A 12663-nucleotide genomic window follows, 5' to 3' on the forward strand; every position below is an offset into this window, starting at 1 on the left:
AGTCTTTTCCAACACCACAGTTCAAAAACATCAATTCTTCGGCACTCAGCTTTCTTCACAGTCCAACTCTCACATCCATACATGACCACTGGAAAAACCATAGCCATGACTAGATGGACCTTTGTTGGCAAAGTAATGTCTCTGCTTTTCAATATGCTATCTAGGTTGGCATAACTTTCCTTCCACGGAGTAAGCGTCTTTTAATTTCATGGCTGCAGTCACCATCTGCGGTGATTTTCGAGCCCCCAAAAATAAATTCAGCCACTGTTTCCACTGTTTCCCCATCTATTTCCCATGAAATGATGGGACCAGATTCCATGGTCTTAGTTTTCTGAATGTTGAGCTTTAAGCCAACTTTTTCACTCTCCTCTTTCACTTTCATGAAGAGGCTTTTTAGTTCCTCTTCACTTTTTGCCATAAGGGTGGTGTCATCTGCATATCTGAGGTCGTTGATATTTACTAAGTTATGCTATGCTAAGTCACTTCAGTTGTGTCCGACTCTGTGTGACCCCATAGACGGCATCCACCAGGCTCCCCCGTCCCTGGGATTCGCCAGACAAGAACACTGGAGTGGGTTGCCATTTCCTTCTCCAGTGCATGAAAGTGAAAAGTGAAAGCGAAGTCGCTCAGTCGTGTCCGACTCTTAGCAACCCCATGGACTGCAGCCTACCAGGCCCCTCCATCCATGGGATTTTCCAGGCAAAAGTACTGGAGTTACTGTTATATTAAAATGAAGTGATATGGAAAAACATTAGGCACAATTATTGACACGTAGTAGATACATTAAATTGTTTTCTTTTTTTTCCCTTTAGGATTGGGATTTTACATCTACCTGCTACCAGGGTGCCTAGTATGAGTTATTTAGTAAATTTTGTTAAATTGAAGATGTTACTGACTTAATTCATTTACTATGAGAAATTCCAAAAGAAACCCTCAGGAATAACAAAAAATTCAGTGGGTTCATTTTAAATAATATTTACTGTTCTTGATAAGGACAGCCTTTAAGATGGAAAATAACTTTATCTATTGATTAGATGTGGTATTTTCATGTCATAAAAACATTTTAATGTTCATTTGTATTTTTGTTGTAGTGATGTAGCTTGGTTCGATGAACCTTGGTTAAGCCGAATTAAAGAAGATACTGGTGACAACTGGAGAATAAAGGTATGCAGGATGAATGCTAGGTATACATGATCCAAACAGTGGTTCTGAAATTAGCACTAAGCTCAACTAAATCTTCTTTTTTAAACTAACTGAAGGCTGTATTTTGTTGTGTGTAGTTTCAGTTTTGATAGTTACATGTGTTCTTATACCATCATAATCAGACATAGAACATTTTCATTAACCGAAAACATGTACGTATTCCCCTTACTAGTTAATCCTCACTCCTAAGTTGGCCCTGGATGGCCACAGGTCTGCTTTTAGTCACTGTAGGTTTAATTTCTAGAAAGTGGAAGTCGCTCAGTCTTGTCCTACTCTTTGCGGCCCCATGAACTATATCATGTAATTCTCCAGGCCAATATATTGGAGTGGGTAGCTTTTCCCTTCTCCAGGGGATCTTCCCAACCCAGGCCCAGAGTCTCCCATATTGCAGGCAGATTATTTACCAGCTGAGCCACAAAGGAAGCCCAAGAATGCTGCAGTGGGTAGCCTATCCCTTCTCCAGGGGATCTTCCCGACCCAGGAATTGAACCATGTGTCCTGCATTGCAGGTGGATTCTGTACCAACTGAGCTATCAGGGAAGCCCTTAATTTCTAGAGTTCAATATAAATGGATTGAACTCTATGGACATTATGAACTCTCTGGTATTCTTTTACTCAGTGTAATATTTTATTTAGAGACTCATCAACGTTGCCTGTATTAGTATTTTTTTTTTTTTTCGCTGACTAGTATTTCATTACACTGATTTACTACAGTTTGCTTGGCCTGTTGATGAATCTTTGAACTGTTTTTAGTCTTTCTTCCTTAATACTGGTGATTTATGGCTTTTGTATTTTCTTTCTTGATAAATCTGGTTTGATTTTCCATTTTTTGAAATTTTTTTTTCAAAAGAGCAGCTTTTGTTTTCTTTTTTGTTGATTTCCTTTCTGATCTTTATTATTTCCTTTCTTCTTTACATCTGCACTTTTTTTTTGCTTCTTAAGGTGAAAGCTTAAATGATGTTTTAAGCACTTTTCCCTAATAGTAAGCATTGCTTTAGCCACATCCACACATTTTAACATACTATGTTCTTATTTTCATTTCATTCAAAATATTTGATAATTTCCCTTGTGATTTTTCTTTTGACCCCTGAGTAGATTAGAATAAGTATTTCAGCTTCTAAATATTTGAGGATTTTCTATGTATCTTTTATTTATTAATTTATAAATTAATTCCATTTTAGTTTGAGAACATACTCTGAATTCTTTTACATTTACTGAGACTTATTTTGTGACCTAATATATAGTCTGTTTTGGTGAATATTCCATGTACACTTGAAAATAACATACATTCTGCATTTCTACAAGTATGGATTATTTCACTTCTTTGATAGTACTGTTTACATCTTTTATATCTCTATTGATTTTCTGTCTGATTATTCTGTCAGTTAAGGGAGGAGGAGTTTTCAAATCACTAATGATGAGTGTGGATTTTCAGTTTCTCCTTTCAGATCTGCAAATATTTTAATCATGTAATTTGAATCTATGTTATATGGTTTACATACATTAGTTTTTTATGTCTTGTTGATGAATGAATCTACTTACCATTATGAAATGACTTTCTTTATCCTGGTAATATTTTCTCTTTGAAAGTGTAATTTTTCCAATACTGATATAACCACTTTTGTTATGATTTTTTTTGCCTGTTGTCTTTTTCTTTAGTCTCTCTCTGTTTATATTGAAAATGCTGTGGACACCTAATAGATCTTGCTTTTTAAAAAGTCCATTAACAGTCTCTTTATTTAGTTTTTTTTTAAATAAATCATTAACTTTCTTATATTCCTGCTATTTAAATCCTTGAACATTTTAAACTAGCAATTTTAACATCTTGTTTTCTAATTCTTTCATCTCTCATTTTTGGGCTTCTTTCTATTGACTGTGGTTTCTCCTAATTATAGTTCACATATTCCTGCTTCTTCATGTGTGTAGTAATTTTTTATTGGATGCTAGATAGTATGAATTTTATTATTGAGTGCTGGGGTTTTTTGTATTCCTTTAAAGAGTGTTGGATTTTGTTCTCATAGGCAGTTAAGATACTTGTGAATCAGTTTGATTCTTTCATGGTTTGTGGAAATGGAAGGCAGATCTAGAGTTATTTTCTCCTCTTGGACTATTTAGAATCACTAAGTTGTGACCTTTTTGAGGTCTTTATTGAATGCTTATCTGTATTAACCTGGTCATGGTCTCTTCACTCTTACTGGTGAGAATTTCAACTGTTTCTGGCCCTGTGCAATCTTCAGGAATTGTTGAGTTTATAGTTCCCTGGATTGTTGTTTCCTTGGAAATTATTTGTGTTTAATCTCATGGAGTTTCACCCATGCACGTGCAAATTATTGTTCAGCCAAAGAGTCAAAGGAACCACTATGCAGGTTTCTGGAGCTTTTTCTTTCCATAGCTCTCACCTCTTCATTTTTCTACTCTGCAAATCCCAACTACCTTGACCTTCCTGAACTTCTTTTTTTTTTTTTTTCTTCCTGAACTTCTGATGTCTATCTTCTCAAATCCACTAGAATGTCAGGCTTTGTTTCTTCCCCACCTCCCTATCCCATGGTATGAAAATTACCTCTAGAGAGAAATCTTAGATTAGTATAGGGCTCACCTTTTTTGTTTTTCTTCTCTCAGAAATTAGAGTTCTATATTGTCTTTTGGCTAAGCTTGAAGATAATATTCCTGTTTTCTTGTTGTTACTCGTGACTAAAGGTGGGCATGCTCATAGCTAAATTTTCTAAGTTAGTACTTGAATTTTAACTTAGCCACAACTTAGTTGTGGCTCATTTTAAATAGAATCACTGTGGTTAAACTATGTAAGCAGTAAAACATTTTTTCTTTAATAAAACTCTAAATAAAGCTTTGATGTTTAAAAATTACCATGTACTTGTATTTGTAGAACTCCAATATGTATTTTTGTTGTCCTTTTTATTGGGAAGTTTTTATTGTCTTTCACCTTGACATGCATTTTCTTTCATTATTAATATTAAATGATTTAATTCTTATTTTTTCTTCTGTTAGGCTAGTAATTTAAAGAAGGTACTTCAAGGAATTATGAGTTACTACAATGAGGTATGAAAATCATCTGACTATTTAAATATAAAATACTCTGTGACAATTACATTGACAGTGAAAAATGACTTGCTTTTAGTTTATAACATTTTATGATGTATAATTCATAATTGAAAGATATTGTTTTTTCTCCATTTTTAGTACACTCAAATTTTGTGAATATAAAAGGGCTAAAACTTAATATATTGATTTGTAAAATAATGTTTATATGTTGCTACTCTTTAAGTTGATTATTTTCTCAAATAAAATTGCTTACATCTTTATATAATTTGATTTTATGCAATGCTATAAAGTAGATCTTATAATTAAATTGAAGTACTTCTATGTTTAAAATATTATTCTGTTTCTTTCCAGTGTAAACAGCAGCAAAATACACTATGAAATTATGCTTATGCAAGTGAATTGAGGAAGAATGCAAAATAGAAGTAGTATTAAAGTCACATTAGATATTACATTATTCAAGTACTTTGTTTTTCTTATTCAGCATTATAGGAAATTCTCTAGTAGGATTATTTGATATTAGAAGGTTAATTGCTTAATGTGTGAAAACTTTTGGTCTGGTTTTGCCATTAAAGAATTTTTTTTTAATTTTTGTACAATTGAACTTGTTTCTTCCAAGTAATTTTAGAACTAAAATTTTTCAATTCACTAATGCCTAAAACTCATTTTGAGTTTTTGTTTGTTTTTTTGTCTTTTTAATGCCAAGAATACTTTTAGTAACTTGAAGAAAACAGTCTTGGGAACTCCCTGGCAGTTCAGTGATAGAACTTGGCACTTTCACTCCCAGGGCACTGGTTCAGTCCCTGGTTGGGAAATTAAGATCCCACAAGCCGTGTGGCACAACAGAAAAATAGAATGAAAGTTGTTGTTCCGTCTCTTAAGTTGTGTCCCACTCTGCGATCCCATGGACACCATGCAGAAAAATTATAGAGCCAGCCAAGATTAATCGTTTAAATCTGTTATTCATTTGTCAAAGTGTGACAGTTTATTTTGTGTTTCTCTGTTCATCAAGACTATATCAAAATATTTTGAATATTCTTTGACTTAACATAAATCTGTTTATTTTATATGGAAAGGCATAAGTTTTATCATAATAGATCAGGCCAGGGGCTTCCTAAACAATTCCTCTCTCTGACAGTGGGGTAAAATGATACTTGGTATAAAACCATGTTAGTTGCATTTGGTTGGTTCTCAAAATTTTAGGAGCTTGCTTTAACTTTGCTAACTGGTTTTAGTCAATAATTGTGGTTTTGTCATTTGTTAATTTATCTGAATCATTTCATGAACCTATTTATAGAATTTATCTTCCTTATAACAACTAAATGTAGTCAGTTCTCTGTAGCCTACATAAGTGAGTGATCTAATTTATTTTTAACACTGCAGTTTTTGGGGCAACAGATTTCTGAAGAACTTATCCCTGATTTAAACCAGATAACTGAATGTTCAGATTCTGTGGAGCTTGGGAGATTGCTCCAGCTTATTTTAGGTTGTGCTGTCAACTGTGAAAAGAAACAAGGTAAGTGAATTTCAATTATTTGAGTATATCTACTTTCTAGAAACAACCTACATTGCTTATAAGAAAGAGCATAATAATGTAGTATTGAGGGTTGGCAAAAGGCCAGAGGTTCTGAATTCAAGCACAGCTCTGCCATTAAAAAGCTATAGATCTTCAGTATAATTGTATTTCTGGATTCTGAGATTCATATTCAGTGGCTAAATAAAATGTACTTTAATTAACTTAATTTAATCAGTGCTTAGGACTTAGTGGATATTCAATAAAAACTGTACTTATTCATTTGATAAGCTTTTTCTTTCACATACAGAACCTTATGTTGGTTCAGACTTTCATAAATGATTATGCAGCTGCTAAATTATAATCCAGGCTTCTTCAGGTGATATTCTTCTATTTTCAGAAGAATGCCTTCAATGTGTCCTCCAGAGAGCAGTCTGATGATATAAATGGAGTTGAGGACTATATTAGTATATCTGAACACAGTAATCCATATCCAGCTGAGTACAAAAAGAGTGTTTTTGGTTGAAAGTAATGAGTAAAATGATGAACTGAACAGACCAAGATCTACTTCTCTCAGGAGCTTGCATCAGTCTGGGTGATGAGATTTTTGATCCTGATATTTTTTGCATGACTTATCCAAAACTGGCTTTAGGACATCACCTTTTTAAGAGGATGTTGGGTGCTGAAGTTTGTAAAATACTTTAAGTCAGAACCTTAGAAAATATTCAGTGTTATCTAACTAATGAAGACAGCACAGAAGACAAGATAAATTCAGTAAGAATTAATTCAGGAAGGAGAAAAATAAAATATATGAAATCAGCTATAGTTTATCAATAAAAAAGGGTTTGGGTATCAGAAAACTTTCATATTAGGCCATCTCTATTATTAACTGGCTGTTTTTTCTTGGGCAAGTGAGTACTTCTCTATAGGTTTTTATTTCTCATAGCTATCCTTTGCTGTGCAAAAAAATTTTTAAGTTTAACTAGGTCCTATTATTTATTTTTATTTTTACTACTCTAAGGAGGTGGATCCAAAAAGATATTGCAGCAGTTTATGTCAAAAAGTGTTCTGCCTATATTTTCCTTTGAGAGTTTTACAGTATATGGTCTTACATGTAGGTCTTTAATCCATTTAAAATTTATTTTTGTGTGTGATGTTAGAGAATGTTAATTCATTCTTTTACATTTACCTATTCAGTTTTTCCAGTACCACTTATTGAAGAGACTGTCTTTTCTCCATTTTATATTCTTGCCTCCTTTGTTATAGATTAATGGACCATAGGTACATGAGTTTATCTCTGGACTTTCTATCCTGTCCCATTGATCAATACCTCTGTTTTTGTGCCATTACCAAACTGTTTGATTACTGTAGGTTTTGATTACTTTATAATCTGAGGTCAGGGAGCCTGTTTCCTCTAGCTCCATTTTTCCTCTCTCAAGATTGCTTTAGCTATTCAGGGTCTTTTGTGTTTCCATACAAATTTTAAGATATTTTTGTTCTAGAGCTGCAAAAAAATGCCATTGGTAATTTGATAGGGATTGCATTGAATCTGTAGGTTACCTTTGGGTGGTGTAGTCATTTTGACAATATTGATTCTTCCAATCCAAGAACTTGGTATATCATTACATTTGTTTGTGTCAGCCTAGACTGTTGGTGGGAATATAAATTGGTACAGCCACTATAGAGAACAATATAGATGTTAAAAACTAAAAATAGATTTGATTCACTCTTGGGCATATATCTGAAGAAAACTAATTAGCAAAGATCCTTGCACCCCAATGTTGATTGCAGCACTATTTACAATAGCCAAGGCATGGAAGCAGCCTAAATGTCCATCAGTAGATAATGGTAAGGAAGATGTGGTACATATATACAATGGAAGATTACTCAGCCATAGAGAAGGAATGAAATAATGCTATTTGCAGCAACATGGATGCAATTAGAGATTGTTACTAAGTGAAGTAAGTCAGACAGAGAAAGACATATATCATATACTAATATGTGAAATCTAAAAATTTGTACAAGTGAGTTTATTTATAAAACAGAAACAGATTCACAGGCTTAGCAAACAAACTTATGGTTGCCAAAGGGGAAAGGTGGGGAGGGCAGATAAACTAGGATATTGAGATTAACATATGCAAACTACCATATTCTACTCAATACTCTGTAGTAACCTATATGGGAAAAGACTATGAGAAAGACTGGATGTTATATGTGTAACTACTTTCCTGTACACCCAGAATGAACACAACATTGTAAATCAACTATATTCCAATGTAAAATAAAAATTAAAAAGGTAAAGGCGTGTTTGCCTTAGGGGAAAAAGAAAGAGCATAGATGATTCATGGGAAGAGGTAAAAACATTAAACTCCAGCATTAATTAGAGTTTGGAAAAAACTAACTCCAACTCTCGTACATGACTTAAGCAGTTCAAGACTTCAATGGAGGGTTTAACTGCAGACGTAAAATAGCAAGAGAATTTGAATTAGAAGTGGAGCTTAAAGATACGACTAAATCTCATGAGAAAATGTTAATAGATGAGTTGGTTCTTATGGATGAACAAAGAAAATGGTTTCTTGACATGGAATCTACTCCTGGCGAAGATGCCGTGAAGATTGCTGAAATGACAGCAAAGAATTTAGAAATTACATAAACTTAGTTGATGAAGCAGTAGCAGGATTTGAGAGGATAGACTCTAGTTTTGAAAGAAGCTATACTGTGTGTAAAATGGTATCAAACAGCACTGCGTGCTATAGAGAAATTGTTTGTGAAAGGAAGAGTCAGTTGATACGGCAGACTTCACTGGTGTCTTATTTTAAGAAATTGCCACAGACACCACAGCTTTCGCTAGCGCCCTCTTTGGTTTTCTTCTAGCAGCCATCAGCATCAAAATATCAATAAGATCCTCTTATTAGTAAAAGGATCAGCACTTACTAAAGTCTCAGATGATGGTTAGCATTTTGTTAGCAATAAAGCAATTTTTAATTCAGGTTTGTACATTGTCTTTTTTAGATATAATGCTATTGTCACTTAATTGATTACAGTAGTTTGTAAATAGAACTTTTAAACTAAAAAATTCATGTGACTTACTTTATTGTGATCATTGCTTTATTGTCTGGAACTGAACTTATAATATCTCTGTGCTATATCTGTATATGTGAATTCATCCCATAATGTTGAATATTTAACAAGATGGAAGAAATTGTCATAGTTGTTTTAAGATTAATTGCAATTACTTCTCGTTTTCTCCCTTATAAGAGACTTAGAGATTTTCTTTAGAACATTTATAAATATTTATATGAATATTTTCAATTATGCGTATTTGTTTTCAATGGACATATTTCTTGTGGAAAAAGTATTGTACTTGCATAAAGAATTATATGTAGTGAATGAATTTTTATGTGGTTAATTGAATGGCTGAATTACTGTGGGTAAAGAGTAGAGTTTTTATCAGATCTGATTTTTTTTTTTTTAATCATAGAACATATTCAGAATATAATGACTTTGGAAGAATCTGTTCAACATGTGGTCATGACTGCTATTCAAGAGGTACGTTATAATCACACATGTATAAAAATCCTAAACCAAATTGAATAAAACTGTTCACAAAAACTTTATGGATGTATATTTCACTACTGTATAAACGTGCCCTTTGCAGTAGGTTGATTTGTCTTTGATTGTTGTGTTGTCCCTTCATTCTTTTTCCCCAAAATTTCTTATAAGGACTTCAAGCCCAATTTTAGTACCTCTGCATTTTAAAAGTTAAATTACTATTAAGTTCCTTTAAGTAACTTCAGCTAAGCAGGATAAACAGCATCTTCCCAGATAGGAATTTTTATACCTTCTCTTTTTTCTGCCAGATAGAATAATTGTCTCTGAAATTTAAAGTGTGTGTGTGTATGTATCTTATGTGCATTTTCAGAATGTTAGAACTGTGAGCAAACACAGTGATAAGTATATTTCAGAGCCAGGTCATCTGGGTTCAATCCAGCCTGGTTATCTTAAGTTATGCCATAAAGATTCAGAATTCATTTGGCACATGTTCATTCTTAAAGTCAGACCAGAAGGCAGAGATGAAGTCAAGTGAAGAGGAGGCCTGAGGGAAAATTGAGTGAAGGGTTAGTTTGGAAGAGTCATGATTTAAAGAGAGGCAGCATATAGGACGTGAAAAATGGATATACCCTGAGTCTGCATTGCTAGTTTGAATTCAAAACACTGCTATGCATAAATATACATGTCTCGCATATGCAAAATAAATTATTTTACAGGATCTTTTTTCTCATATAATTGTAGCTCTTACATTTAAAATGGCTTCTTGGATTAGGAATTTTGCCACATAACTCATTTATAGCTGAATTTTTAAAGTGCCAACTCATGTTACAGAAGAATCATTCTTTAAAATTATTTAATGTGCTCAATTTTATGTAGAATTTGTATTATAATTTTTAGTACATTAGTATTTTAAATATATCTATTTACATATTTCAAGCACACTCTACTTTTTGTCTTCACTAATATAATGTTTGAACATTGAGTTATTTAGCTTAAGCTGCTATATATTTTTTATTTGAATAAAATAAGGGTCATCAAATTAAGGCAAGGAAAAATTAAACATAAAACACCTTACTGTTATTTTTACTGTGTAAAAGAACTTTTTGCTTGTAAAAAAAAAGTGAATACTTTTACTGTGTGTGCCTCAGTTTATTGTACTTAATTTTATTATTTTCATCCTAGTTGATGAGTAAAGAAATTGTGAGCTCTCCCACAAATGATGCTGTTGGAGAATTAGAACAACAGGTGAGTATTTCAATATGTGAGGAAAATGTAACAGTGATTGAGTTCCTCTGTCAGTTACTGGGTTAACTAAAAGGTTCATTTGGGTTTTCCATACATCTTAATGGAAGGACCCAAACGAACTTTCTGGCAAACCCAGTACTGTCTTAAAGGCTTATATCGGAGAGCACATACAAGATATTTTCCTCCGTGAAATTTAGATAGTTTGTTCTCTTGTAAGATCTTAAATAATATTATTCATTGCTTCTTGAATGCAGGTAGTGTTGATTTCCAGTTTTTAATGATGGTGTTTGAAGAGTCAATTGGCATTAAACTTTCCTGATATTTGTTAATACATATGTAGCTCATGCTATATAGTTACATAATTAAATAGCAGACAATTTTAAAAATTCTGCTAAATTCTGATTTATCTAATAAGGAAATGTGATTTTTATCACAGTTGCTTTCCTTTAATACTGAACTCTACGGTTCTGTACTCAAGACTCCTTCCCCTGGGTATTTTACACAGTTGTTTTCCCTGGTGGGAAAGATACTCTCTTCCTCTGTATAACCCAACCTCGGTTGGAAGGGAAATGGTAAAAGAAGAGGCAAATGCGTTTGTTAATTTTGAAACTGTTTCCAACATCAGTATATATATGTGTTGTGATAAATACATCAGTTTGTTTCAAAATATGATTTACTAAGAATTAGGACATTTTCTGTTTCAGCTTAAAAGGGCCCTAGAAGAACTTCAGGAAGCACTAGCAGAAAAAGAAGAACTGAGGCAAAGATGCCAAGAACTAGATATGCAGGTATGGATATGAGAGTAATTTCCTCTTTGAATTAATAAGCCTTTTTTAATTAATGGGTAAAGTGTTTTGAAGATTGGATTTTATTTCACGGAGGGACCATTGAAAGAGTTTGCTATAGACTTGAATATTGAAACATAAATTTGATCATTTTTCTTTTAGAGTTGAAAATTGCTGGCATAACTACTTCATTGAGAAGATCATTCAAATTGTAAAATTTCAACTGCTTAGATAGAGCTTAATTTGTTATTCTATAAAAAGGGGAAACTAAAGTATCTCCTTTATAAGGTGTGAGTGTTAAGTGGAGTCCTTTATGGAAATATTTAGAAGTGCTTGACCTCCAGTAAATGCAGGTGCAAAGTTTGTTTTGCTAACATGTACATGTATATGAACACGTATGTAATTCTCAGGTTGGTATGCACATACATGTTAGCAAAATAAACTGGGAATGAGAAACAGTAGTTAAATAGTTGAAGGGGTGAATCGTCAGACCAGGCTTCCTGTATTCAGAACCTGATCGTGTTACTGTTGTTGTTGTTTAGTTGCTAAGTCATGTCCAACTCTTCTGCGACCCCATTAATGGTAGCCCGCCAAGCTCATCTGTCTGTGGGATTTCCCAGGCAAGAATCCTGGAGTAGGGTGCCAATTTCCTTCTCCAGGGGATCTTCCTGACCCAGGGATTGAATCCATGTCTCCTGAGTTGCAAGTGGATTTACAGCTGAGCCACCAGGGAAGTCCTGGTCATGTTACTAGCTAGTTGTGTCCGCTTGGGCTCATTGCTTAGTTTCTCTATACTTCGTTTTTCTCTTTTGAGAAATGATGTGATAATAGTATATATTTCCCTGAGTGATATGAAGATTAAGTGAATTAATATACTTGAAGCTCTTAAAGAGGGCCAGGCACATAAGGGGTTATGTATGTGTTTGCATATATTGTTATTATTAAATGAAAGTGCAAATATGAAATTATGCAATAAGCCTTGAAAAATTGTACAAAAGGTTAAATATGCCATCATAGTATGCTACATGTTTTTCATTCAAATAATGAGCTACGTAAATAATTGACTCTGAAAAGTATGAGGACAAGGAACAAGGCTTGTGGTAGCAATACCCTTGCTTAACTATCTAAAAGTATAGGGCTGGGTGTATTTCTAACCTTCATGAGTTTGCAAATGAGATGAGAAGTGACTTGGTCAGGGTAATTCAGATGTGCAGGGCAGTGACAACCAGCACCAGAATCCAAACCTCCTAACTTTATCATTAAATATCCCTCCTCTGCGTTTGAACAAAACTAGTGTCTCACTATGTT

General features: G+C 33.5%; 1 protein-coding gene across 1 annotated transcript in view; it reads left to right on the forward strand.

Annotated features, from left to right (window-relative positions):
* The window catches only part of HOOK1 (hook microtubule-tethering protein 1), a 71914-nt gene that overhangs the window by 13377 nt on the left and 45874 nt on the right, over positions 1–12663 (forward strand). Inside the window, exons 3-8 of the mRNA XM_010859256.1 lie at positions 1092–1164; positions 4210–4260; positions 5644–5776; positions 9255–9322; positions 10508–10570; positions 11275–11358. Coding sequence (XP_010857558.1) covers positions 1092–1164; positions 4210–4260; positions 5644–5776; positions 9255–9322; positions 10508–10570; positions 11275–11358 — 472 coding nt within the window. The remainder of the gene's footprint in view (positions 1–1091; positions 1165–4209; positions 4261–5643; positions 5777–9254; positions 9323–10507; positions 10571–11274; positions 11359–12663) is intronic.

Source organism: Bison bison, unplaced genomic scaffold (genome assembly GCF_000754665.1).
Source record: "Bison bison bison isolate TAMUID 2011002044 unplaced genomic scaffold, Bison_UMD1.0 scf7180017856337, whole genome shotgun sequence".
NCBI lineage: Eukaryota > Metazoa > Chordata > Mammalia > Artiodactyla > Bovidae > Bison > Bison bison.